The sequence below is a fragment of the Salvia hispanica genome, chromosome 5 (genome assembly GCF_023119035.1).
Source record: "Salvia hispanica cultivar TCC Black 2014 chromosome 5, UniMelb_Shisp_WGS_1.0, whole genome shotgun sequence".
In the NCBI taxonomy this organism is placed as follows: domain Eukaryota; kingdom Viridiplantae; phylum Streptophyta; class Magnoliopsida; order Lamiales; family Lamiaceae; genus Salvia; species Salvia hispanica.
This window is the reverse complement of record NC_062969.1, coordinates 2,782,248-2,809,690: the sequence shown is the minus strand read 5'-3', so window position 1 is coordinate 2,809,690 and position 27,443 is coordinate 2,782,248. Positions and strand designations below refer to the sequence as shown.

Below are 27,443 nucleotides of genomic sequence, written 5' to 3'. Positions count from 1 at the left end.
TAAGAGAGAGACAAAGAGTAGTGTAAGATTTAGTGGAGAGTGAGATCCACATCATTAGGAGTTTAGTGTAATGTATAAGTTGTAAATAAAATACTGTAGAGGTAATGTGTTGTTTAACTATTTTAAATTTAGAAATTTAGTAGCATTTTTTAAAAACAAACTAATAAAGAAATATCCCACAATAAGAGTCCTGTTTTGGCATTTCGCTCCGTCCCTCAATAAGAGTCATATTTCACCACATTCCACCAACTTATTCCACCCACATTTTGTTATAAAACTAATACTCCTTCTGTCCCACAAGAATATGCATTCTCTCCTTTTTAGTCCGTCCCACAAGAATATGCACTTTCTAATTTTAGAAAGTCTCTTCTCTCTAATGAGGTGGGACCCATTCTCCATAAACAATACTTTACTTACTTTTTCTCTCTACATCTCTCCTACTTTATCAATTTTACATTAAAATATGTGTCGTCCCGAAGTGCATATTCTTTGGGGACGGAGGGAGTATATTATAAGTGAGACCCAAATCCCACTAACTTATTCAACTCACTTTTCTTTGCATTTCTTAACCCGTGTTATAACTAAATAGGACTCTTATTTCGAGATGAAGAGAGTATAGTTCATACTTTTTAGAAGCGGAGTAATATTTGTGGACTCTCATTACTATAAATTAAATACCTAACTCCTTTTAAATTTTGAGGCGCAAATTAGTTTTGATGACGTCGTTAGTATATTTACGCGTGTGTGTGTAATTAATTAGACAAATAATCTTCAAAGTCAAATGTCACCAAACCCAAGCGTCCTATTTTATTAACGTTTTTTTTTGTTGCTTAGAGTGGTAATTTTATGTTACTATTTCGATAAGTTTTAAGTATCATTTGTTTTGAATAAATCCTTTTATTTGTATATTTCACATAACTAAATATTTTTTAACGAATTTACTAAATCAATTAACTATTCCGTTATTTAAATTTCACATATATCATCAATTATTTAGATGAAGTCCACGTCATGAATTGATCAGAAATTTGGAAAACAAATAAGCATTTTATTTCATTATCTCTCTTGCATTTTTTTCAAACTCATATTCATGTATGAGCTGATAATTAGAAAATTAAATTAAATAATACTATTATGAATTAATTTAATGGCGTCGAGAAGCTCAAGTGCATACAAAAAAAGGTGGTTGTTCAATTTGGAGAGAAATCTCGATGATATCAAGATTGACAATTTCGGAAAAAAGGAAAAACTAATAAAAGTAATACTAGTAAGTATTATGAATAACTTTTTCCATAACATACCTATAATATAAATTTAAAAGCCGTGTTACGATGAACTCGTACGCAAGATCTTTGACCTCAAGCATTTACCAATACCACTAGCTAGACTAACTCTCACACACACATTTCTCTTCTTGTCTTTGTAATTTCTTTCCAACCCTCTCACCCTTCAAATCTAGTGATTAGGACTCGAGCATTGTTATCGCGAAAAAGGCTGAAACGGCGTTGATTTGTTATCGCGAAAAAGGCTGAAACGGCGTTGATTTCAATCGTTTTTTTATAATTTAAAAATACATAATAGGAGTATAAAGTAGCTATTAAAACTAAAAAAATGTAAAATGACTTATCGAAACAAAAGGATTGTGTCTGCTCGTGTATTGATCACGAGGGCTTCTTTTAGTTGCTTAAGTTTAGGTAACTTTTCTCTTGTTGGTTTTGGGTTTGATGTTTCTAGGTTTACGTTCAGACTTGAGCATGTGTTTTCGCTAATAAAAAAACACGTGTTTTGCGGAAAGAAAATTTGTTTTCGTGGAAAGTTTCAATGGTTGTTCTTGACTCTAAAATTAAATAGTCAGCACAAAGATTTAACTCATAGACCAAGAGAAGTATGCAAATTCAGATAGTTAAAATAGTCAGCACAAAGATTTACCTCATACTCCGATATCGCTTGTCAATTTAGAGGACATCTAATCATCAGTATTTTTATATAATGAGGTTTATATGCTAACAACCTCACAAGAATATATTGTGGTATGAAAAGGACCACCAACTCGATGTTTGACTTTATCCTATAAATGTAATAAATGTCAGCATACTACGTGCCCATTACCTAATTTAAACCGAGAATATTCTTGATTTTCTTCACATAAATTATAAGTTACGAATGTTATAAATAACGTGTGATGTTCGCGTTGGAGTGCATTAAAATGCTAGCTTTTCTTAAATTTGCTAAACTTAAGTTTATATTGACATTTCAGTATCATTATGTTCATATTTTTAATACATTGCATTGATGAATTATCAAGTTAGCAACGGTCAAACCCCTGTTCGCATTTCACTCTGCTTTTATCTAAGTCAAGAGATGAAGATAAAGATAAAGGAAAGCCTAAATAAACAAAATTTCAATAACTAGCGTTAGTTGAGCTATATCCATACCCTTTTAGAAATCCATAGATATAAAAATTAAATTGTTTTGGAGTTTCGGTTGATAAAAAACAAGTGTTGAGAGTCGATAGTCTCAATCTTTTTTGGGGATGGCTCAACTAACTCGTGAATTAAAATGTAATTTTTGGAAAAAGTCGTGCTTGCCTAATCAAAATTCCAAACTAATTTTCGTCGAAGAAATATTCAAATTAATGTGTAATATACATATGGATATATTTGCATCGATGATGAGCGATGCAATACGTCTTAATACGTGGGCATAATTTCGATATTTAGCCACAAGAATAACTTGATTTTCAATTGTTAACCCTTTTTATATACGAATAGACTGAACCACTTTGTCACATTCTCATATTTACGATAAGATATTTAAAAAATATAAATGAAGATAAATCATGAATGGTGATGAAACGATATATTCGAGTTCAAAATCCACCAAAAATACTTTTTAAGTTGAGTGCACATATTTTTGTTAGTTAATTAGTGCCACTATGGCATATAAACTTGTATAGTCAATTACAAATTTAGGAAAGAGAGTACGTAGAGTCGGACATGGTGAATAAGGTTGTCGCAGATGTCTAGAAGATCTAGAGGTAATGCGGCGAAAAACTTTCATTTTATGATCTCTACAAATTTTTTTAGAGACGCGTGTGATCTCATTAATATTTAAAAGGTTAATAAAACCACAATAATATAGAAAGGTTTCTATAAAGAAAGATTTCTAAAAACTTGGGATTAAGAATTTTCATAGAGAAGAACTCGTAAACTCTCCTACATATTGTAACACTTTCAAAGATTTAAAGAAACTAAAATAATGATAAATACTTCGTCAATATTGCATTAAAAATAACATGCGTGACGCATTGCACTACGGTTGATAGGGAAATGACAAATCATTCACTTATTATTTATATATTGGAAAAGACTAATTCCTCTCGAATTAACCGAGCATAATTTCCAAGCAGTTGTACCCAATTATATTACTAGTAAACTACAATTTCGTTTAAATCTTTGTATACATAAATATATAAAATTAGCAACTGGGGATATAAATATATGAATTTTGTTATTGTTCTAAGTTTGGATTTACTTAAATATGAACGAGTAAACTCGATCCGTAGTACTTAATCAATCACCAACTCTTGGAAGTTTCTCTAGTCGTTGCCCCATTGATTTTGTTTTCATTATTTATTCTTTTTCATTTAGACTTTTGGCTCAATATTTGACTAAAGGATATGTAATGTTACAAAGATTTCGTCCCGATAGGGAATAGTATAAGCCAATTAAATGAAATTGTAGTTTTCATATGCCATATATCCGCAAAAATGAAACTTATAGGAGTATATGGGATTAGATACAGTGATGAAGGTTGTTGGCGGCAATGAGTTGCAGAAGAAGAATGAAGGGAAATCCAACCCCGGAGGATTAGAGTGGAATTGTCTCAATGTGGGATCTACGACAACTCAAGACTGAATTTAATGGAGTTTTTCAGTCCCATGTGGGCCAGCAATGTGGTCGGTTGAGCCCACAAAGTCCTCAACCCCAACTAGATTTTCAATTATGTAATCATGTTGTTGAGATGCGTTGAAAATCGATTAGTAAATGGACACGCACGTTCGCACCTATAGAGACAACATACAAGCAAAGACCGATAGTGTGGGGTCAAGCAAGTTTTACAGCCTCCGATTTCACATACACACCTACCTCCAAAGCACAATTTCGAAAACTTATGACCTAGCGTAGATGTTTGAGACGAAATGTAAAAAAAATGAGTCAAACATGCTTGTTTTATAAAGCAAGGTGTAAGTTGTCGTTCAATATCGTTATTTAATGTGCTAGCTGTTTAAAATATTGTCAAGATACATATCAATTTATCTTGAGTATATTTATAAGTTTGGACTTACGAGTTTCGATTTCTGAATCTGCAACTGAAAACAAGATTACTTGAATAAATATTTTATCCAAACCCCTGACTGTAAGTACACTACATGACCTTGTTAAAAATATGTTGTGGATTTGAATCTTATTAATATTCTTAATTTGGATATAAATTGCCAATAAAATAAAATGTCACGCGTGGAGTATTTACCCTAAGTCATGGCTACTCTACCAAACTCCCACAAAAATAATGACAATTAATTGCAGTGGAAACGTCACAATGCCTTTAGACTTTAAAGCTAATTCTATAGGGTAACAACTCTTTTGAGTAGGTTATTCATATACTCAACAATTACAAAAATAAACTATAGTCAATCAATTGGATTAAGAGACATAAAAAGTTCATCATCATTTGGGAGTTAAGATGTTCCTATTAATTTTGTTAGCACAACTACTAATTTCGAGGGACCATTTTCATTGACATGAATATATAACATTAAAATTTGGCAATATTCAATTAGCAGCTAAACTTGAAAGGTGACCTTATTTTCACATATACAAAACAATCACTGCGACGACAATGAAATCCTTTGGTAGAACCGTCGACAAATGTTGTCAAATCCAATTTCCATTAGAAATGTTTATAAGCAATTAGTCAATTCAATTTAAGTGATACACCAACTAGGTCAATATTAAGTTGGTGAATTGAATAAAATATGTAATTATTTTTGAAGTTGAAATATGGAATGATTCCCTTTCCAAGATGTTTCTGACTGAATATGTACCACTACCAACCTAAAATGCTTTGTATAATTTTTGACATTCTGTTTTAGTAATATAATCATAGCACCAAAATTCTCTCTTCAAGAAAGATAACAATGAATTTTTGTTCAATGATGGCATGATTTAAGCGTTCATATGTGTATGTTATATTCTTCATTACTCCATTATAAATTCTAATATATTATGTCTCTTAAATTCCGTTACAAATGCATACATATTCTAAAAATTAAAAATTGTGCTCTTACACTAGCTAGAATAACAAGATTTAATTATCATCATAGTAATCTTAAATAGTAGAGTACTACTTGGTTAGTTTCATAAGTCGATCTTCTTTTTCAATAGACAAATTAATATACTCATACAATAAATAATGGCGTACATGACAAGATGGATTATCGCGAAAAATACATTTTCATGAGAACAATGATATAGTATAAATTTAATGAAATTGTTATGAACTTCACTACATCCGAAAAGTATACTAATTTCTTGTTCCTAGTGGGATTTACCCTTCAATTCTTGCAGTTATTATAATCTTATAAAGCGGTGGAAATATATAATTATTAATTCTTTCTCACCCAATCTATGCTTAACACTTCATTTATATTAGCTCAGTTAATTAGTTCCACAAACCATCAACTCAAAAATTATGCACCATAATAATCTCAAATCTGAATAATCTAATATATCGACGTCGGCAAAATATCTTAGAAAAAGAACTCAATTAAATGAGTTGATTGTGTAATCATTAAAGAACCACCAGTAACAAGAAAAAGTTAATACATTGAAATCAACCCAAAAAGAAAAAATAAGTAATTAAGCACGTGATAACAGTTTCCATGTACACACGTGGCACGTGAGCAACTGGCATAACGAATAGTCAAACCACCACCAAACATTCTACTCCCTCCGTCCCACAAAAAAAAAAGTCACGCTTGTCGAACGACACGAGATTTTCAAAAGTTTTATTTTGTGTGTTAGGTGGAAAGAGAAAATAGAACATATATATTATTTTGAGAGAAAACTTTTTCTAAAATTTGAAATGTGACATCATTAATGGGATAAACTAAAAAAAAATGAGACATCTTTTATGGGAAGGATGAAGTATAATTCAGCTAAAACGGCTTAGTTCTGTAGTAGCTAGCGATAACTTTGCCCATCAGTACAACGAGGAAAAGAAAAACTACTTCCTCTATCCCATTAAAAATGAAACGTTTTCGTTTATAAGTTAATCCATTAAAAATGAAACATTTCCTAAAATTGAAAAAATACCATCTTTATCTTTTCTTCTCTCATACATTATTATCTTTTCAATAACTCACAAAACAACACTGCATAAAATCTCGTACCGAAAATCAAATGTTTCATATGATGAACAGAATATATATTTTGCGGATCCAGGCGGGCTCAGGGTCAACCAACCCCGTCACAGTTCTACAAGATCAGCTACAAAATTTCACCAAATACGGCCTTTGAAGCTCTCATCAATCCCACGTTGCACGTTTCCTAGTGGATTCAACAACCAGAGTATCGACCACAATACATATTTCTTAGCAATTCTCACTAGACTTGGGGTTCGATCGATTTTCAATGTTGGTATTAAGGACTGAGAAACTCCATTAAATTTAACCGTTGGAACTATCATCGGTCTCATAATGCAACCAACACCTTTACCTCAACTATTCAAGTTGGAATTTACTTCTTTATAGTTTCTAACATGTGTCTTAATATATTTACATAAATAGTTTTTCCTTTTTGGTACCAACCCACTTTGTAGTCATTCATCGTAATTTAAAGTACAATTCATGGAGAAGCAACCAAATGCATTTAACCACATTTATTCACTGATAACATTGTAACGTAATGACGTTTTATTAAAATAAAGAATCAAGATAATCGCATCTATGGAAGATAAAGTAAATAAAGCTAAAAAGTTATGTATTAGTACTATATAAGTTCAATTGTTTAATATAGTTTCTATTTGTTAGCATTATGCATGGGATAACCTAAATCACCTTTTCTCGTGCACTAGTTACAATCATCATGAAAAAGTGAGGATCGACTATTAAAATTACTTTGAAACATGTTTCAGTTGCTTCCTAAATCTATTTATTTATTCTCTATAAATAAAATTTATGATTAAATTTGCAAGTGCATTTGGTTTAGTGGACTAAGGCTGCTGAACTGGGATATGCTAAGTAAATATCCATTAGCGCACAATAATATATAAGTAGTATAAAATATTTTGAAAGGATAGTAATTAATTAGTATTTATCTATTGCAATTAGACCAAACTTCATTTTTTCCATTACCATTATGACTTTGCACATCATTGTCATACTTGAGTTCAAGTATGCACTTTGGTTGGATTAAACGCTAGATCCTTAACTATATAAACATGTTCACTGACTAATTACTTTAATTTCATCATATTTCTATATCCAATATTTTACCATAAAAGCACTTCTTTTAAGAATATAATCTAAAGAGTTTTTTTTTTTTTTTTTTTTTTTTTTCAGATTTGAACACATTTTCAAAATTAACATATAAGCACTGAATAGGAAAGGCCAAAAACAGGAATGTGTTCTAATCGTTGAAATGAAGTAAAACTTCGGGTGTAAAAATATAATTTTCCCTATGATTACATTATAATGATTTATTTTTGTTACAGTAAATCTCTAAATAGGTCCCAATCTAGTTGAGAAAAATTATAAAATGTGTTTGTGATAAAAGCGGGCCAATAGCCCATTAGTGGCACAATGGGTCACTAGATCAGCATATAATAATTAAAATTTTAATTAATTAATTAATCAGTGGTTAATTAGGGGTCTCTACAGTTTAATTATGATTATTAGAAATATTAACACTAAAATATACCAATAGTATTTCAACTTTGATTCCTGCATAATTATGTAGCTTGATTTATTAGGTTCGTTTCTGCAAAAAAAAAAAAAAAAAAAAAAAAAAGAGAATAACATCTCTCAACATGAACTCATTTGCCACTTTGATTCCTGCATACTTACATTTAACTCGTCTCGTTTCATGAATTTATGAGATAACTATAATCATTAAGGACTTGCATTGCATGAGCAAGCAACATTGACACTTTAAGGACTGAAAGAAGTTGAGATACTCAGCAAAGATCATCAGTTTCGGACCGTAGGATCGACGCCTTGTCGTACCTCCGTCTCTCTATTTCCTTTTCAAGAAAATCGAGACACGTATCTGTCACGTGATTAGGTGCACATCCAGCATCCAGCATCATCTTCAAGAACTCATACGCTTCCTTGAGCAGCCCGGCCTTGCTGTGCACCTCGATTAGGGTGTTGTAGGTGAACACATCCGGGTTTATCCCGCTGCTCTTCATCTGCTGGAACAGCTCGACCGCTTCACCAAACCGCCCAGCCTTCCCGAGGGCATTGATCAGGGTGTTGTACATGACAATGTCGAGGTACCCACCTTCATTGTTCAGCTTGTCAAGAACAGCCTTTGCAAGATCCGCCCTCCCCATCTTCCCGAGACCTTGGATCACCACGTTGTACGTTGCTATGTCCGATGGGGTGACCGCCTCCCCCATCGCGTGGAGGACTCCCCATGCTTCCTTGAAATACCCTTTCTTGACGAAGGAGCTCATGATGGAGTTGTAAGTGTAGCTACTTGGGTTCACGCGCATATTGGTCAGAATCTCGAACAATTTACACGCCAAACTCAGCTTCCCCTTGGCCAAGAAGATGGATAAGTAGGTATTCACCATGTCAACATCAAAAGAATCTTCACCCTTTGCCAAAACTCGAACTCCTCTCGACAGCGAGAAAGGTGGTGGACCACGGCTGCTGTCAGAGGCAAATTGATTTGCAAGTGAATCCATGTATGGAGAAGATGACCACTCATCCACTTCGTCACTGAACTGCTTGGCGTCGTCTGCACCTTCGCCATCCGGATTTGTCAGATGCAAAACTTCAGCTACATCACGTATGGAAGGAAACATTGGTGTATAGTCCCTCTTCTTGCTCTGTGGACTACTCATTGAAACTTCCATGGCTGATTTCCACTTGATAAGAGAAGGGACTAAATTCCCATCTCTAATATGCCTCAGGAGCCTCTCGATTGAATCCCACTGACCACGTCTGTAAAGCGCGATCACTAGTGAAGTTATAGTAACCAAATCAACTTTAAAGCCCCTCCCCTCCATCTCCTCAACCAGCTGCAATGCTTCCTCAACCCGGTTTTCCCGACATAGATGCAAAATGACAATGCTGTATGTAATTCCATCCACAAAACTATTACCCTTTCTTTTTAAGTCACAAAACATGGAATAAGCAGCTTCTTCTCTTCCGTTCTTGTACAAACCAGCTATAAGTATGTTATACGTCCAGCACGAGGCCCTCACACCATCATCATCTACCATTTTCTCAAACAGATTGCAGGCTTCCATCAACTTCCTTGACTTCATCAAACCATCAAGAAGGGAGTTGTAAACAACAGTACCTGCTCGTATGCCGTTGTACTGCATCTCACTAAAGATTCTCAACGCATCATTGATTCTATACGACTTGGCACAACCTTGGATCATAATCCGGTAAGTGAACTCGTCCGGCTCATGACCCGAGGAAGCCTTCAGCTCCTCCCACACAATAAGGGCATCCTTCACCTTCCCAAGCAAGCAAAGGACGTGTATGAGGCTGTTATACGTGCACAAATCAGGTTCAAATGGACCGTTCCTCTCCTTCATCTCTTTAAACAAACCCAACACAGAGCTCAACTCACCCCAACATCCTAATGCATGAATGCATATGTTGTAACCCCATATATCCATAGGATAAAGTTTCGTTTTTCGTAAATTACTATAAACTTGTCTGAATTCATCTCTCATGTCTGCCTTCTTGAGTCCCACAAGCACCTCATTACAAGCTATGGCATCGGGAATGACCACATTTTCACCATTTGCTGCGAGCAGTGCAGAATCCACAAGCTTCAATAATATCGATAATGCTATCGAAATCTGATTCTTCCTCATGAGTGCAACGAGAACAGGGCTATATACATCAGGGCTGAAACAGCTGGAACCAATCAATTCCCTCTCAACATAATCCAAAACTTCCAACGCGGAATCATACTTGCCAGCCCTGATGAACCCATCAAGAATCATCTTTAAAGTAACTGAATCCAGAGCCACCCCATCACGCCTCATTGTGGCCACAAGCTCAAGAATGTCATCATGATGATGGTGTGTCAAAAAACAGAGGACTTTGAAAACCTGTGAGTAGGTGCATGCCGAGTGTTTGTAGTTTTGCCTGTTGGAGCACCACCGGAAAAACTCCAACTTTCTTGACGAATCAAGAGAGCCGCGACGGAGCACTCGAAGCACACGCTCTTCTGATAAAGGGATGGCATCTCCTTTCTTCTCCAGCTCATGAATACCGCCAGGTTTCGAGAGAGTTTTGGCAATGGCAGCGTCGACCAGTAGGTCACCCAGTTCAGATACGCTTGCTGACTTAGCAGCTTTTTCTGCCACAGTCACGAATCTGACTCGTGGGGTGATTGGGAGGAGCGATGGAATAGAAGCGTGAAAATTTGTAATTGCTCTTGGTAACCCTCCAACGCGCATTATCCTTGGACAGTTAGCTTTTGTTAAATTGTAAATAGGGAGATGAGGCCAGAACAGTCCCTGATGTACCCATGCCCGAGGATTTCGCTGTTGGCATCAACACTGAAAAATCATGAATAAGAAGATCGTTAGAACATTCTAGTACTAAATTGCACATATATGCATCTAAATCTTCAATTTTGAGAAAAGCTTGAGGAAATATAAGTTTTGCGACAAAAAGCATTAAAAACATTATCATGGCAGCATAAGAATCACAATAACCAACACCATCCAAATCCAAGAGAGTTATACCCCTGCAACTGGAATCCGAACTTTTTGTCAATTAAGGAATGCAACAAAGATTCACACACTTATAATCCAAATCCCATGAACTTTCCAACTTTGAAAATAATGAATTTTGTGTCTACAGGACAGGAATGAAGCCTGAGGCAGTGTGCACTCAGTTGTCTTTCCTGTTAGTTACCTTGTGTACTAGTATCTTTTATGCCTATCTTTAAGATATTGCAGAAGAATTTTGATTTTTAAAACCAGAATGGGTTTATAGGCAACATTTTATCACTTAGAACAATGGGAGGAAATGCATTTCTGAAATTTTTGAGTCGATGTCTACATAAGACATTTTGTCAGCTGATCATTTCAAGATCAGCATCTTTTACGACTCCAGTATTTCTTTATCACTGGTTTAAACCCCACGAGAAATCCTAACCATCGTGACGCTCTGATAGACAGTGAATAATTTCAATAATTTATCAAAAATGTAAGTTAAGAAAGTCGAGATAACTAAACAAACATGATTGTAGTGAACAACATTCAACATCGAAACACACAGATAGAAACAATTAAGTTCCATACAATAAATGATGATTTGGAGAGGCATCTAGACTTTTGATGCTTAAATACCTAGTGATTCACTTCTTAATAAGCAGGGGAAGTTCGCTTGTGGAAAGAATGAAGAATAGAAAATGCATCGTGAATACCCAGCGAACCAGTTAAATACGCTGCCACCATCTTTGCCTTAGAGCGGCGTTGTATATAGGCATGAAAGGTTTAACTAGGGGTACCCGCACCTGAAAAATGCATTGATAACTACTCAGTTACCTGGCGCGGGTATCCGTAAGGCCGAACAGGCATTGACATTTTGACAAAAAGAGCAAACAACAAAAGAAGAATCCAACATCAACTGATAAACAAGCAAGTGAGGAACTTTATTCCGAAAAAAAGAGCGCAAAATGTGAACAAGATGCAAAACCTATCATCTGCTGTTAGCTTCTCATCATTCATATCATAGTTTTTGAATCAAATTTCAGACAAAGTCTCAACTTTAGCCATATTTGTTGATTCGATCATCACCAAGAACCACCCGCAAGCATACCATTCAAGTCTCATCAACATCTGTAATTTAATTTAGCCATTAGCAATTGTTTACTTTCTAATTCCCTATTTTGGAACCCTACTTACTCTTACATACACATGACATGAAGCAAATCATCTCTCGCAATTTGCAAATAAAGCATCATTGCAAGCAAAAGCAAATACCATAAAATCAGAAATGCTTCAATAGATAACAAATTCGAGAAATAAAGCAGGAGAGTTACCCAAAATCTGATTGGAAACAGCTACAGAAGCTGTTTTATTTCAGCGAATCAGCTTTCAATTCAGCTAAAACACCTAAAATTCTAAAATCAGAATACGAAATCAGAAAATGGAAGAGAGCCAGAGATGTATTGTGGCCCGAAAGAGAATGATAAAGAGAGAAGAGAGTCGGACTGTGTGAGTGTGAGAAGTCAAGAGAGCTGAAGGGTGAGAATGGCGAATTAGGTCATTATCAATGGCAGTATTTCATCTTAAATAAATTAAAGTTTAGTAAAATCACATTTTATTTATGGAATTTAGCGGCAGCGGGAAACTCCAATTATTCGAAATATTTAATTTCGCGCGGCTCAGCAAATCTCCAATTCGAAAACAAGCACAACTCACACAGAGAATCAGAAGAGCTTCGTGAAGAGGGAGAGTAATGGCGGATGCATCACATCTGGAGAGAATGGGAAGGGAGCTCAAGTGTCCTATATGGTAATGATTCTGTTCTCAAATGCAATTGTATTCCTTTCCCCTTTTTTTCAATTGCTGGAATTTCATATCATTAATTGATTAATTTGTCTGTCAAACAGTTTGAGTCTATTTAATTCAGCCGTTTCGCTCACCTGCAATCATGTCTTTTGCAAGTAAGCATTTTAGTGAAATGATTCGTATACGGTTTGTGTATTTAGGGCTGATTTCAACCCGTTTTTGCTGCCTATTATTTTGATGCAGTTTGTGTATCGAGAAATCCATGAAAGCAGCATCGAATTGTCCTGTTTGTAAAGTTCCATACAGGCGAAGAGGTATATATGTTTTTGCTATACACATAGATTACGAACTTGTGGAATTCATGACTTGTATATCGATTGCTTTCATTTTGTAATTTTTTTCATTTTCATTTCGCAGAAATTCGGCCTGCGCCTCATATGGATAATTTGGTTAGTGTTTACAAAAGCATGGAAGTAGCATCTGGAGTCAATATTTTTGTCACTCAAACTGAAGCATCAACTGGCCCTTCTGGTAATGATTGCTTTGTTGTGTGGTGTTTGACAATCCTCCATATTTTTCATTAGGCAAACAAACATGCTTTATAATTTATATGTTGTCTTGCCACAAACTCATTGTTTGCCACAATTATAATGTGTGTGCAGTCCAAAATAATGGCCAAATGAAACTAGAAGCTTCAGACATTGGGAATCAGAGACAGCATCGTAGGAGAGGATCAAAAAGTGCATCAGTTTTTCCCTCAAAGAAGAGGATTCAGATACAACCATATACAAGGACTGAAATGGAGCGAGAAAAGCTGAAGGATGGAGCTGCTGAAATCAACAGAAATGAAACTAAAAGCAGTCCTACTTTGCAAAATGACATGCCTTCTACATCTGAAAAGGGGGGAGCCAAGTTACCTCCTTTTTTCTGGTTGAGAGATGAAGAGGACATGGAGAAATCAACTCAGCAGACGGCTGACAGTCTGGTCATGTATACACCGCCAGAAGCTCCTTGCTTCAGCGACATCAAAGACTCGGATGATGGGGTTTGTTCTCCCCCAGATAAAGCTTCTAATGTCATTGATTATGAACTAATGCTACAGAATTTAGGATTATAGAGTTCATTAATTATTTCCTGAGTGATAATTGATGCAATTACTTTTCTTGGCAACACAATAATTTTAAATTTCATTTGTTTTTTTTATGCAGATAGGAGCTGGTAACTTATCGAACAATGCAAATTTCATTGATAGTGAAATGTTTGAATGGACTCAAAGGCCTTGCTCTCCTGAACTCTGTTCAAGTCCAACAATACAGGTGCATAACATTTTTTAATATTTCAACAATCCATTATTTACCATGTTTGATCTAATTATGTTGGTGTAGATTGAAGATCATACTGCTGAAGAGGATGTGGCCTTAAAAAGTGTAGAAGCGAACTCAACAGAAGCTGCTGTTCCAAAGAACGGATCTACTAGCACAGGAGGCAAGCGTACGAGGGAAGAAACCTCTGAAGGCAAATGCAGAATGAGAAATTCTAATAAGAAAGTCAACACAAATGAGCCTGAAAAAGACAAGAAAGCTAGAAGGATTTCTACGGTAACCACAGGCCGTGCAGAATTTGGCAATGTAATCTATCAAGATTTGCAAGAGGGCAATAAAGACACTCCATTGGTTATAAAAGGAAAATCCAGAAAAGGCAGAAAGGTCCTGGCCAGTGTTCTAGAGAAAAATGTTTTAACTTTATCTGATGAGGTAAAGCCTCCAGCAGACGACAAGGGTGAGGAGTTCACTCAAGTTTCAGCATCAGAAAATTGTGGAAAAAGCAATGAAGGGCGTACAAAGTTAAGGAAACATGGTGATGGTGATAAACACTCTAAGAAACCAACTCAGCTACCAAAATCTGGCAGTAAAGAAGAAACTGAAAAATCTGAAATTGGAAAAAAGTTCTTAGATACTGAACAAAACAAAGGGGGGTCAGTTTCCCAGATGCTTACTAATCTGCATTCACCAGGAATGCATGAAGAAATTTCGGATAGATGTGTCAAAAGAAAGTATGTAAATGTATGTAGAAAGGCACCAAGTTCTGGAAATACAGTTAAATTATCTGTTAAGAGCATGTGCAAGGACAACTATGATTCTAAAGCTTTAGGTGCTAATGAAAAGGATGCAACCAGAGATCAGTCTTTTGAAAGGGATCGATCAGACATAAAAACTCCATCAAAAGTTGATAAACTACCTTCCTCCCTTGGCGGGCATGCTTTGCTAAAATGTAATACATCTCCCAGTACAATTCATTGTGCTTTCTGCCAATCATCTGAAGAGTCTGAGGTACATCCCTTTTAAAATATAGCTTATGTTTTTTATTATTTATGCTACATATTAGTTGATTGTCCAAGAAAGGAATGATTTTGTGTATGTGGTTTATTACTGAAATTCAAAAGTTCAGGCTTCAGGGATCATGGTTCACTACGTCAGTGGGAAGTTGGTGATAGATGACGCAAGAAAGGATGCTATACATGTTCACAAGAAATGTGCAGAATGGTATGACATTTGCAACAATATCTGCACATTTTTCTAGCATGCCGACTTCGCTGGTGGTAGATTAATCAAATTTATCTAGTTTGCTTCATTATGTTGCTGTCACATGCTACTATCTACCTTTTTGTGCTTTATTAGGGTGGTCATCAAACAAATAGTATCAATTTTGTAATTTTCATTGTAATCTATAGCAAAATAAGTCTGTTCATCTTTTGTAGGGCACCTAATGTGTATTTTGAAGATGATACCGTTGTCAACCTTGACAATGAATTGTACAGAAGTCGAAGAATTAGGTGCAGTTGTTGTGGCATCAAGGGAGCGGCTCTCGGGTGTTATGATAAGAGTTGTCGCAAAAGCTTTCATGTTCCTTGTGCTACGTTGACTCCAGAATGTCGATGGGATTCTGTAAGTATAAACTAGCAGTTATTTCTGAACATGGAGAAAACACTGAGATTAATATTGTGGTTTTCAACACGTGACAGGAAAACTTTGTTATGCTATGTCCAATTCATAAATCATCTCAACTGCCAACTGATTTTCCTCAATCTCAATCAAGGAAGAAAAGTAAACTTTCTGCTGAAAGGTTTGTTGCACTTTCCAGCAATATTTACATGGACATTGTGCAGCTTCCAGATTGACAATTCATATTTTAGCATGGTTTATATCACGACTTTCTTTTCCATTTTTACTTCCTCCAGAAAGTCTTGCCTCCATCCACATAAAGTGAAAACGAATGAAGAATGCAAAGACAGATCACCCTTACAGTGGAAGTCCCAGAAGAGGTTCAAGAATTTGGTGTTCTGCTGTTCAGCTCTCACCAATACCGAGAAAGTAAATAAACCAGTAATTACTTTATTTAATATGCCGTGTGAAATAAGGAGATAATAATTTTATAAATCACCACTATGGTGTAAATTCAGGAAACTGTTGCTGAATTTGAGAACTTGTTTGGAGTAACAATTCTGAAGAACTAGGATCCGACTGTCACCCATGTAATAGCTTCGACAGATGAGAATGGCGTGTGCCGACGTACACTCAAATTTTTAATGGCTGTCTTGGAAGGAAAATGGGTTTTGAATGTTCAGTGTGAGTAATTTTCTATGTACAAATGAATTTGAATTGACTCCAAATTCTTTGTATGAAGTTATTTCAAATATTTCTATGTTCAAGCTTCAATCTATTTGTTTATATATTTCATGCCATTAATATGTTTCTACTGATTCAGGGATTAAAGCTTGCATTGAAGCTGGAGATATAGCTGATGAGGAACAGTTTGAGATCTCAGTCGACATTCATGGAATCAGGGATGGACCAAAGCTTGGAAGATTAAGACTTTTAAACAAGGTTAATCTTTGCTTCTGATGTAGATTCTTCACTGTTTCTTCTTTCGTAGTTATTCACATGATTTGATTCCCACTTCCTGTGATTTTGCAGCAACCAAAACTATTTGATGGTTACACATTCTTTTTCATGGGAGATTTTGCTCCTTCATACAGAGGATATCTTCACGATCTTGTGATTGCTGCTGGGGGAAAAGTTCTGAACAGGAAGCCCGTTGCAGGAGACCAGACAACTGCATCTAATGGAAGCTCCAAGACAACCTTCATCATTTACAGTGTCGAGCTTCCTCAACAGTGCAAGCCATCCAATGAAAGTTCAGTCATGGGCCAGAGACGTGCATGTGCAGAAGCTTTAGCCTCTTCTGCCGGAGCCATGGTAGCGAGCAATTCATGGATTATGAATTCTATTGCAGGTTGCAAACTGCAAACGGTTAGTAAATATAGTAAATAGTTGTGTCTCATCGCCTTTCCCACTTGTGATTGTGACAAAAATAGGTTTATTTATGCACCATCGTTGCCTCCATATTCCGTTGTGAACTTTGGTACACGATCATTATACATAAGAAAAAGTTGCAAAAACAGAATACAATCCTTGCCAAAAATGCAGTATCATATTCACATTGGTTACAGGTTCTTAGCCATGTATCTCTCTAGTTGCGAAAGCTACGTTCAAGAAGTCTCCTCTAAGGTAACCTTTTTCCACCTGTTTTACATCTCATAATGACACTGCTATTTATAGCAAAATCAAACAAAGCCAGTCCAAGTTCTGAGAGAACTGAAGAGAAACATCATAGTATTCCATCCCATCCTCTCCTTGTCCTAACTCGTTCCTTCTTCATCTTCTTCTTGTGCCACTTGAACTGTAGAGAACCCTTGTTGCATCTTATCATGCTTTTCAAGCATTGTCTGGAAACGCTCAAACATATTCTCCAAACTCTCCATATCTTCATCAACATCAACAGTGCGTTCCTGTAATCTCCTTACATTGCCACAGCTCGACTCAATCTTCTCCCTCATCTCATCTATCGTGCTACACAGCACCATGTTCTTCCCCCGTTCCTCATTGAGCCTCTCCTTCATTGTCTGGTACCCATCGTGCGACCTCACGAGCATCTCCCTAAGGAGCTTGTTCTGCTCTTCGAACTCCCTTCCCTGCGATTCTCCTCCCACACATTCCTGCACTTTCCTCACCAGCTTCTCATTCTGCGCCTTGAGGCCGTGCATGAGATCCTCCATCTCGGACAACTCATGCGCCTTCCTAGAGAGCTCAGCAGCCATGATCTCCTTCTCCTTCCCCAGGCTCGAGCACATGAGCTCGAGCCGCTTCCTGGCAGCAGTGCACGCGGTGAGCTCTCTCCTCAGCTTCTCCTTCTCATCCCCCGCAGCCTCGACCCTGCCCTTCTTGTCCTTAGGCGGCTGGCTGAGGCCGGTGTTGCAGCGGCGCAGGGTGGCTTTGGTGGTCTTATTGCCAAAGGACTGGCATTTTTGGATTCTTGTCTTGACAGTGTCCAAGATTGTGACCATGGTAGCCACCCTGAGCATCCTCCTGCTGTCGTGGCCTTTCCCGCAGGCGTCTTTGTGATCTTGGATAAGCTTTAGCAACAGCTTTATAGGCGCTGCTGCTCCTGCACCACACAAATACATCTCCATCAAATCAATCTAATTTATAGCGAGACAATATGTAAATTTTCTTACCATCTAAACTAGAATCATCGTGTTGCTGTTCGTCTATCATTTGGGGGATATCAGGTACTGAATTTGACCGATCCTGGTTTCTCATTTTCTCTATTTGAATACGAAAACGCGATAGGGTGATGAAGGAGAATGTGGTTTGACAAAAGAGATTATTTTTTGATTTTATCTTTTAGTGAAATGCAGTTAAAGAGCGCTTGGCATGCCAAGCCCTCTCGTTCTGTCCCTCTCCCTCTCTGTGACTCTCTTTCTTCTCTCTTCTTGTTTGTTATTTAATTGTCGGAAGGGAAGGGAGGAAGAGCGGTTGAATTGTTGGGTGGTTACTATTCCACGAAATTGTTGGGAGTGTGTATGTGGGAGGCTCTAATGGGTTGCACTTTTGCGTGGTTTTCATTTTTTTCAAATGAAATACAAAAATTATTGGCAAAACACATTCTTAGGTCATTATATTTTAGTCAAAATGTTCATTAGTTATTTATACAATTGTTTCGTTTTAATAGGTCCTTATACTTTTCACAATATTTTCATCAGGTCTTCGTACAATTTTTCGTCTTGGTAGGTCCTTATACTTTTATCATAACTTTCATTAGGTTCTAACCATATAATGTTTGTGCGTAGAATCAACACCTCTGTATATGCTTGATTAATGAAAAGTAAGCATGATTAGTCCAAGTTTTATCGATGCGATCATTTTTGGACCGAGTTTGGATCGGATTAATTGGATATCATATTAATATCAATTGACATCTAATATCATGGAACTTTCAAATAATATCACGAACTTTACCCGAGTTTATTATTTCTCGCCAATGAAAAAATTCCGACAAAATAAAATAATTTTTTTCGTAATTTCTCTATAACAACTTCGAGAGTTTCAAGATTTTCAATATTTGAGAATAGTTTTTCTTGAAGCACACCCTCCAAATTTGTTCTTCAATCTATTAATACAGCCAAAAAATTTTCATTGGTGAGAAATAACAAACTCGGGGTAAAGTTTGTGATATTATAATATTATTTGTCAATTTCAAAGTTCGTGGGTGTCAATATCCATATTATTATTATTATTATTATTATTATTATTATTATTATTATTATTATATACTAGATTATATTTTCAGTCGATATTAAAGTATAGATAAATCAAGCCTTTTGAATTCCATCCAATTCGCGCCTCATTTCATTTCACAACGGAACCCTAGAAAATCGAAAATGGAAGCAAAAGCCAAATCCAGCGAGCCGATAAGCGAAACTGAACCTCCGATTTCCACGGCCGCGCCGACGCCTCCGCCATGGATCGAGCTCCCCGATGAATTGACAGCGAATATCCTGCAAAGGCTGAGCGCCGAAGAGATACTGGAGACTGCGCAGGAAGTGTGTACTACATGGTGGAGAATCTCCAAGACTCTCCCCACGTGGCGCGTGCTTGAGTTGGATATTGATCGTTACGGCGGCAACGATTTTGAAATGTTTTACACCTGCGCAATTAATCGCAGCCAGGGAGAATTGACCGACCTGAACAGGACATATTGTACCAAATATGAGGATATGCTAGACTACGTAGTCGAGCGGTATAATTCCTTCCTTTGCTGGCATGATTCTCTGTTCTATGTGCTTTGATTTGTTCTAGCCCCAAATTGGATTACTTCTGCTTTATGTGAAAGTAATTTATCTGGTTTTTATTGAGGCTGGTGATTGATTTTTATTAATTTTGTTGATGCTGAGTTTTGTAGAGCTTCCGGAGATTGATTAATTTTAAATTTAATGTTGTAAGTGAAGTGATTTTAGAGGGATGATTAATGAGACTGCGAATGACTGAAAACTCAGTAATTACTTTTCCTTGATTGGAAAGAACTTGCAAGTATGTGAATGAAACTTTACTAATTAGTTGTGTATGATTTGAAATCCTTTGAGTGGGAAGAACTTGCAAGTATGTGCAAAATTAGCTTTGAGAAGTAGTGTTTGAACTAATTTTGGCTCGATTGATGACTAGTAAGGATTGTGTTTTCAATTTTTGAAGTAGTGACACGTGTACCAGACAGCCTTTGTAGAAAGTCATATCGATGGAGTACTAGAGTGTTGTGCTGCTAAACATTGGAAATTTGGTGGTGGAATTTTTATTTTCATCTTGTGAGGCAATGGATCTAGTTATAGGATGTGTTGTCCTATAATGAGAAAGGGCTATACTTGATCAATGATTTTCTTATTCATAGCACTTGTGTTTTTATGTTGTTTGATGAATATGTGAATAGTTTATGTGGCTAGTACAAATCTGTGATTGGTGCAGTTATGGGTTCTTATCCATAGCACTACTGTTTTGTTATGGTTTCTGCTTCCTCTATGCTCATATTCCTGGTTATTCATACAAAATGGCAGAGGTGAAGATTAGCCTTACAAAAAGCTCACCACTGTTTATGAGAAAATCCCAGATTGTGTACGATAGTATTATGCTCATTTTAGGATAAGTATTTAGTGTGTATCATGTGGTTATTCTGTAACAATACCGAATTTTGATATTCAGTTTATCATCTTGATCATTTGCTCTCAATGTGAACGCGTACAACCTTGATATAAGTTCTTTCTTGTAGAAGTTTCCTCTACTTTTTGAGTAGATATTCTTTCCCACTCTTTTCCCAGAATCACTTACCTGGTCTTATGCTCTTTTGACAGATCGAGCAAGCTTCTACGCCTTAAAATTGCGGAGTTTCCGGGAACTGATTTGCCTAAGGTAATAAAAAAACTTCAACTGTTGGAAGAGTTGCACCTTATCATGTCAATACTCACTCCCAAAGGATTTGCAACCATTGGCATCTCTTGCCCTGCGCTGAAATCGTTTACATATAAAGTATGTTGGGACTATCGTCTAGAATTTGAGGAATTTGAGGACACCGACGAGGACTCTTATGAGGACTCTGATGAGGACGCTTATGAGGCCTCCGAAGAAGAATTTGCTAATGAGCGCAATGATTATGGTGTAGCAATTGGAAAAAGCATGCCTAATTTACGCCATCTCCAACTTTGGGCAGTTAAGCTGACGAATGAGGGACTGGAAGCAATCCTCAATGGCTGCCCCCACCTCGAATCACTTGATCTCCGGCTATGCTTTGGTCTTGATCTGGAAGGGGCTTTGGGTAAAAGATGTTCTGAGCGTATAAAAGATCTGAGGCTCCCTTCTGATTGTACCCGTGATATCGGCCGCTCGTTCAAACCACCTGATGCTGATATTACATGGGAGGACTTGAAAGCAGACTACTTCAGTTATCCTGATTCTGATTCTGATCGTTTCAACTATTTCTGGCCTTGAAAATTTTGTGAGGCCTAAGATTTCAAGACAAGGGTCTTAATTTCTTTTGTATAAGTGTTGTGTTAGATTGGTGAACTTTGTTTTTACTAATGGAGCATGATGATTTTGCTGGTTCCAGAATTTTATGGCATTATATATTTGTCAACGTTTGCATTAAATTTATTATTCCCTCCGTCCTGGATAATTCGGGTCACTTTGACGGAGCATGGATTTTAAGAATTGTAATGAAAAGTGGGTTGAAAATGTGAGTAGGAATGAGTTAGTGAAATATAGGGTCCACTACCAAAAATAGTAAAAGTGAAATGGGACAAATTATGTGGGACGGACCGAAATAAAAAACTGGGACGAATTATCTGAGACGGAGGGAGTACTACTTATCATAGATTTTCAAGACATCTTAATAATTTGTGTTGATATACAAATCCAAGACATCTCGCAACACAACCACAATCACATCTACATTATGTAATCTAGTCATATTGCATCTATAACATGTCTGTGTTGATTCGTATTGTTAGGGCATCCGCAATGGTGCGGACGATGGGTTAACTACCGTCCGCGTATCGTCCGCGGACGATGCGCGGAGGATACCCATCGTCCGTCGCATCGTCCGCCACTGTGGACGACGCGGACGATGCGACACGTTTCCGTTTTTTTTTTAATTTTATTAAATTTTCAAAACCTATATATACCTCTCATTTTTCACTTCATTTTTCACTCTCTTCACTCTCAAATTCACACTACATTTTCTACATTTCAAGCAAAATGGATTCCGGAGATTACCCAAATCTGAATAGTCCGATGTTTGGTGGTGCACGATGGCCGGATACAGAACCCGACAAATACCGGCCATTCGACACCAACGCCGAGTACGATCCCGACTTCAGCACCGGCTCGTACGGGCTGTCCGACATGGAGCCTTTTCCCCACCGCCCCTCCGCCGCCGCCGCACCTCGCGGCCGGCCCGCCGCCGCCGCCGCGTCTGGGTCCGCTACTCCGCCACCAAGAAGAAGCGGACCAAGGCACGAGCCCAAAAGTTGTCTACAACGGAGGTGTGTGAAGAGTTCGCTCTAGGAAGGACGAACTACTCCGACCCCGAATCCATCGTCTTGACGAGATGTTGGATTGATGTTTCGAGGATCCGGTGTACGCCAACAACCAGAAGGTGATTGCGCATTGGGAGCGCATCGCTAAGAAATACAACGCGGCCAAGCCCGCGTACACGTACAAGCGCCGCAGAGAACAGCTCCGCAAGCACTGGGATAAAAAAAAGAAGTAGGTAAATTTGTTCGCGGGGGAGTACGAGAAGTCCGAGAGGGAGCAGGGCAGTGGCGAGAGTCTCGCGGATGTGCGGGACAAAGCGATGCAGTCGTACATTTCATTGTACGACGATTTCAAGCACTACCAGTCCTGGGCGCTCTTGAGGGACAAGCAGAAGTTCGTTGGTGGTGTGATTCCCCAATCGACGGCGGCGAGGAGGAGGGCGTCGAAGCGCACCTTCGCTGATTATACAAGTAGCGATAGCGGCGCGTCTCCAATGGACCTCAACAGTCCGGTGTTCGAGGATGAGAGTTCCGGCACACCGATGTCCTCCCGGCGTCCCCTTGGCGTCAAGGCTGCCAAGGGCAAGGGCAAGGCCACATCCACCTCCGCCACGCCGCCTGACTAGGCCCCGTCGCCGACCCCAAGTTCGACCTCGTCCGCGACTTTGACTGCGGCCCATACCTACGCGGATTTGGCGGTCTCCTCCGACTACAGGACGTTGTTGGATGCGCATACCGCCCTCATGCAGACGACCAACCCGGCTCAAATCGAAGGCATCCAGCGGATGATCGATGGCCTCATCTGCAAGTTGGGACTACTCTAGACTAGCCTCCTTTTTTTTGTATTTAGTGCTTTTTTTATTTCTCATTTTGTAACCTTTTCTTTTAGTTAAGTAAATTTAGAATTTCCCTTTAATTGTGTCGTTTTTATTTGTTTATTTTTATTTACATTTGTAAACATAAAAATATAAATACAAAATAGAAGTAAAATGTTTAGGGCGGGCTATAATCCGTCCCACTTTATGTGGAAAAGGGCGAAGGATAAAATGCTGATGTGACTGTGCCTAGGACAGATCTTAGGGCGTCGCATAGGACGCCCCATTATGGACGCTCAATTCTTTATAATTGAACATTATTGCATTTTTAAATAGCAAAGAATTGATTGCGCAACAAAGTATTTTAAACCACCATCACTTCGACATCTATCACCACCTTCAAGAATCAACAAATAACAACTGTTTAAATTTTAACACTAAACTAATGTATTTCTATTGACTAGACTATATTATCACCACCTTTAGAATTCCACCCAAATCGCGTCTCATTTCATTTCACAACGGAGCCCTAGAAATCGAACATGGAAGGAAAAGCAAAATTCAGCGAAATTGAACCTCCAATTTCCACTGCCGCGCCGACGCCTCCGCCATGGATCGACCTCCCCGATGCATTGACGGCGAATATCCTGCAAAGGCTGAGCGCTGAAGATATACTGGAGAGAGTGCAGGAAGTGTGCACTACATGGTGGAGAGTCTCCAAGAATCTTCCCACGTGGCGCGTGCTTGAGTTGGATATTCATCGTTACGGCGGCAGCCATTTTAAAAGGTTTTACACTCGCGCAGTTGATCGTAGTCAGGGAGAACTGACCGACCTAAAGGTATATTGTTATAGAAAGAAGGATTTGCTAGACTACGTAGTCAAGAGGTATAATTCCTTCCTTTGCTGCCATAATCCTCTGTTCTCTGTGTTTTAATTTGTCCTAGCACCAAATTCGATTGCTTCTGCTTTATGTGGCAGTAATTTAACTTTTTTTTATGGAGGCTGGTGATTGGTTTTTGTTAATTTTGTTGATGCTGAGTTTTGTAGAGCTTGCGGGAGATTGATTGATTTTTTTAGAGGGATGATTGATGAGATTGAGAATGACTGAAAACTCAGTAATTACTTTTCCTTGAATGGAAATAACTTGCAAGTATGTGAATGAAACTTTAGTATTTAGTTGTGTGTGATTTAAATATCCCTTGAATGGGAGAACTTGCGCAAAATTAGCTTTGAGAAGTAGTGTTTGAACTAATTTTGGGTCGATTAATGACTGTTTTCAATATTTGAAGTTGTGGTACGTGTAAGTGTAACAGACAGCCTTGGTAGAAAGTCGTATCGCTATACAAATCTGTGGCCAGTGCAGTTACGAGCTCATATGTGTAGCACTACTGTTTTGTTATGTTTTCTGCTTACTCTATGCTCATATTCATCTTGGTTATTGGTACAAAAACCTCACAACTGTTTCTGTGATAGTACTATGCTCATTTTAGGATAAGTGCTTGTGTGTATCATGTAGTTATTTGATAGAGTAAAGGCCGGCGGAAGTGAGGAGCACAAGAGGTGCTCTGGAAATTACTTAGGATAGATTACTCAATTGCTGAAAATTAAGAACACAATGGATATGGTAAATAAGAGGAAAATGGCTCGGCTTTATTTGATCGATATAAACGAACAGGTGAATGAAAAATAAATCCTCACCAGGAGGCCTGCGCTAGAACGCCCAAAAGATCGAGTTCCCAAGATGATTTCTCGTCTCTGGAGATCTCAATATTTATAGGCTTGACTCCTTCCTCTATTCAACTTCCCTGCTTTCGCGGTTGTACACCTTCCAACGCGTATCATTATTCTTTAACAATACTGAATTTTGATATTCTGTTTATCATCCTGATCATGTGCTCTCAATGTGAATGCTCTTTGTACAACCTTAATACACTTGGTGAATTAGTTCTTTCTTTTAGAAGTAACCTCTACTTTTTGGGTAGATATTTTTTCCCAGAATCACTTAACTGGTCTATTTCATTCTACTCTTTTGACAGATCGAGCAAGCTTCTACGCCTTACACTTGTGGATTGTAATTATAAGGCAACTGATTTGGCTAAGGCTATAAAAAAACTCCCACAGTTAGAAGAGCTGCACCTTATCATGTGGTCAGCGGTCAGTCCCGAAGAGGTTGCGAACATTGGCATCTCTTGCCCCACGTTGAAATCATTTCAATATATTAAATATTGGGATGAGGCTCGTCTACATGCAGAAAATCAATATTGGAATGAGGATCGTTCAGAATTTGAGGACGCTGATGAAGAGTATGGTGTAGCCATTGGAAAAAGCATGCCTAATTTACGCCATCTCCAACCTTGGGGACTTAAGATGACGAATGAGGGTCTGGAAGCAATCCTCAATGGCTGCCCCCACCTCGAATCACTTAATCTCCGGCAATGCCGCGGTCTTGTTCTGCAATGGGATTTAGTTAAAAGATGTAAGCGTATAAAAGATCTGAAGCTCCCTATTTACTGTACCAGTGATTTCAGTCGCCAAGTTCAAACCACCTGAATATGTTATTACATGGGAGGACTTGAAATCAGACTACTTCTGTGATTATGATTCTGATGGTTTCAACTATTTCTGATTTTGAAATTTTTTTTTGTGTTAAGTATTGTGTTAGATTCGGGAACTTTGTTTTTACTAATGGATCATGATGATTTTGCTAGTTCCAGTATATTTTTATGGCATTATATGTTTGTCAAGACATCTTAATAATTTGTGTACATTTTCGCAAATTTTTTATACCAAGGGTAACTGATGATTATGGTTTGGAGAATTACCAGAAATTTTATACAGCACCATTTCACTTTTCATCATGCCTATACACAATATCATGTTTCTAGCTATATAATTAAATAAATAATGACCAACAAAATAACAATCACAAAAGATAAACTTCGGGATTCTTTGCCAAAACATAACCAATATTGTACGAATCAAAAGGAAGCATAGTGTATCAAGTTTAGAAGTTACTTTGTGAGACATCAATTCTAATAACTAGCAGCAGCAGCAGCAGCATCATCATAAATTCTAGCTAGTAGCATCATCATCATCGTCATCATTAACATCAGGAGTGACTTGATTGTTGGGGTAGATTCTTTAGTTACTATGACTCCTGCAAAATTAATACACACAATAAACTTTCAAACGGCAATATACTTTGATATCCCCAAATCTCCACGGTTAATCCTACAAGTAAACAGTTGAAATTTGCAGCAAGTAGATGCAATCTTTCAAGAGATGCAATCTGGAAAACTAGTTACTCATTATGATTATTAAGATGCAATAAACAATTGTTTAGTACCATAGCACATAAGTTTCTTGGTAGATTAAAGCTTCAATCATCAGACCTTTAGCCTCGGGCATTACCGCACTACCACTAGGTCAACTCACACACAAGAAATTATCTCTTTATAGCTCATGACAAGTTGCTATTTAAGACCATACTAAGTTTCGTTTGCTCTGAAAATTTGGGGAAAAGCTTTGCAACATTTGCATCCTGTGTTCAAGAAACTCTATGCTTCAAATGACAAGACGAAACAAAACATATCGTGATGAGATCAGATAAGGGAGTGGTAAATCAAGTAATGGAGTAGCCTGAATATAGATATGGAGCAAACGAGGAGCAGAATATGTACCGTGGATATTCCAATCTGTTCATCCCTCAGTTTGATAATGAGGATGTGGAGCTGTCCCTGAAAGCTAGAACCCGCCAAGGGAAAACACCAGTTTCAAACCAGTACAACTTGTTCACTACGACAAAGCAAATAAAATACAATATAAACAGATCAGTTCATGACAAAAGCAACATAACCTAGAAAATATAGGTCGCTAATACATCGGCATGATTAAGTTTGAAAAGCTAAGCAAAATAAGTCACCAATTCTAG

The 27,443-nt window shown here is 37.5% G+C and overlaps 4 protein-coding genes and 1 pseudogene across 6 annotated transcripts; 3 read left to right on the top strand and 2 right to left on the bottom strand.

Moving 5' to 3' along the window:
• Positions 1-8,060: 8,060 nt before the first annotated feature.
• Positions 8,061-12,539, bottom strand: LOC125189214 (pentatricopeptide repeat-containing protein At4g01570-like). 3 transcript variants are annotated; one of them, XM_048086494.1, is made up of 3 exons: positions 12,309-12,539; positions 11,614-11,780; positions 8,061-10,815 (listed from the first exon to the last, which is right to left on the bottom strand). In XM_048086494.1, exon 3 carries the CDS (start codon positions 10,711-10,713, stop codon positions 8,239-8,241), a length of 2,475 nt encoding a protein of 824 aa, XP_047942451.1. In that variant the 5' UTR covers positions 10,714-10,815; positions 11,614-11,780; positions 12,309-12,539; the 3' UTR covers positions 8,061-8,238. The 3 variants fall into 3 exon arrangements, with proteins under 3 accessions (XP_047942451.1, XP_047942449.1, XP_047942452.1); XM_048086492.1 differs by lacking the exon at positions 11,614-11,780; XM_048086495.1 differs by lacking the exons at positions 11,614-11,780; positions 12,309-12,539 and adding an exon at positions 12,172-12,229.
• Positions 12,540-12,609: 70 nt separating this feature from the next.
• Positions 12,610-17,239, top strand: LOC125189213 (annotated as a pseudogene).
• Positions 17,240-17,252: 13 nt separating this feature from the next.
• LOC125189215 lies at positions 17,253-18,609 on the bottom strand. The gene is made up of 2 exons (XM_048086496.1): positions 18,356-18,609; positions 17,253-18,285 (listed from the first exon to the last, which is right to left on the bottom strand). The coding sequence occupies exons 1-2, from the start codon at positions 18,438-18,440 to the stop codon at positions 17,480-17,482; spliced, it is 891 nt and encodes a 296-aa protein (XP_047942453.1). The 5' UTR covers positions 18,441-18,609; the 3' UTR covers positions 17,253-17,479.
• A 920-nt stretch (positions 18,610-19,529) lies between these two features.
• Positions 19,530-21,770, top strand: LOC125190730 (putative F-box/LRR-repeat protein 23). Its single transcript, XM_048088106.1, has 2 exons — positions 19,530-19,920; positions 21,020-21,770. The coding sequence occupies exons 1-2, from the start codon at positions 19,562-19,564 to the stop codon at positions 21,651-21,653; spliced, it is 993 nt and encodes a 330-aa protein (XP_047944063.1). The 5' UTR covers positions 19,530-19,561; the 3' UTR covers positions 21,654-21,770.
• Positions 21,771-23,982: 2,212 nt separating this feature from the next.
• Positions 23,983-26,219, top strand: LOC125186474 (putative F-box/LRR-repeat protein 23). Its single transcript, XM_048082845.1, has 2 exons — positions 23,983-24,397; positions 25,549-26,219. The coding sequence occupies exons 1-2, from the start codon at positions 24,054-24,056 to the stop codon at positions 26,060-26,062; spliced, it is 858 nt and encodes a 285-aa protein (XP_047938802.1). The 5' UTR covers positions 23,983-24,053; the 3' UTR covers positions 26,063-26,219.
• The last annotated feature ends 1,224 nt before the right edge of the window (positions 26,220-27,443 follow it).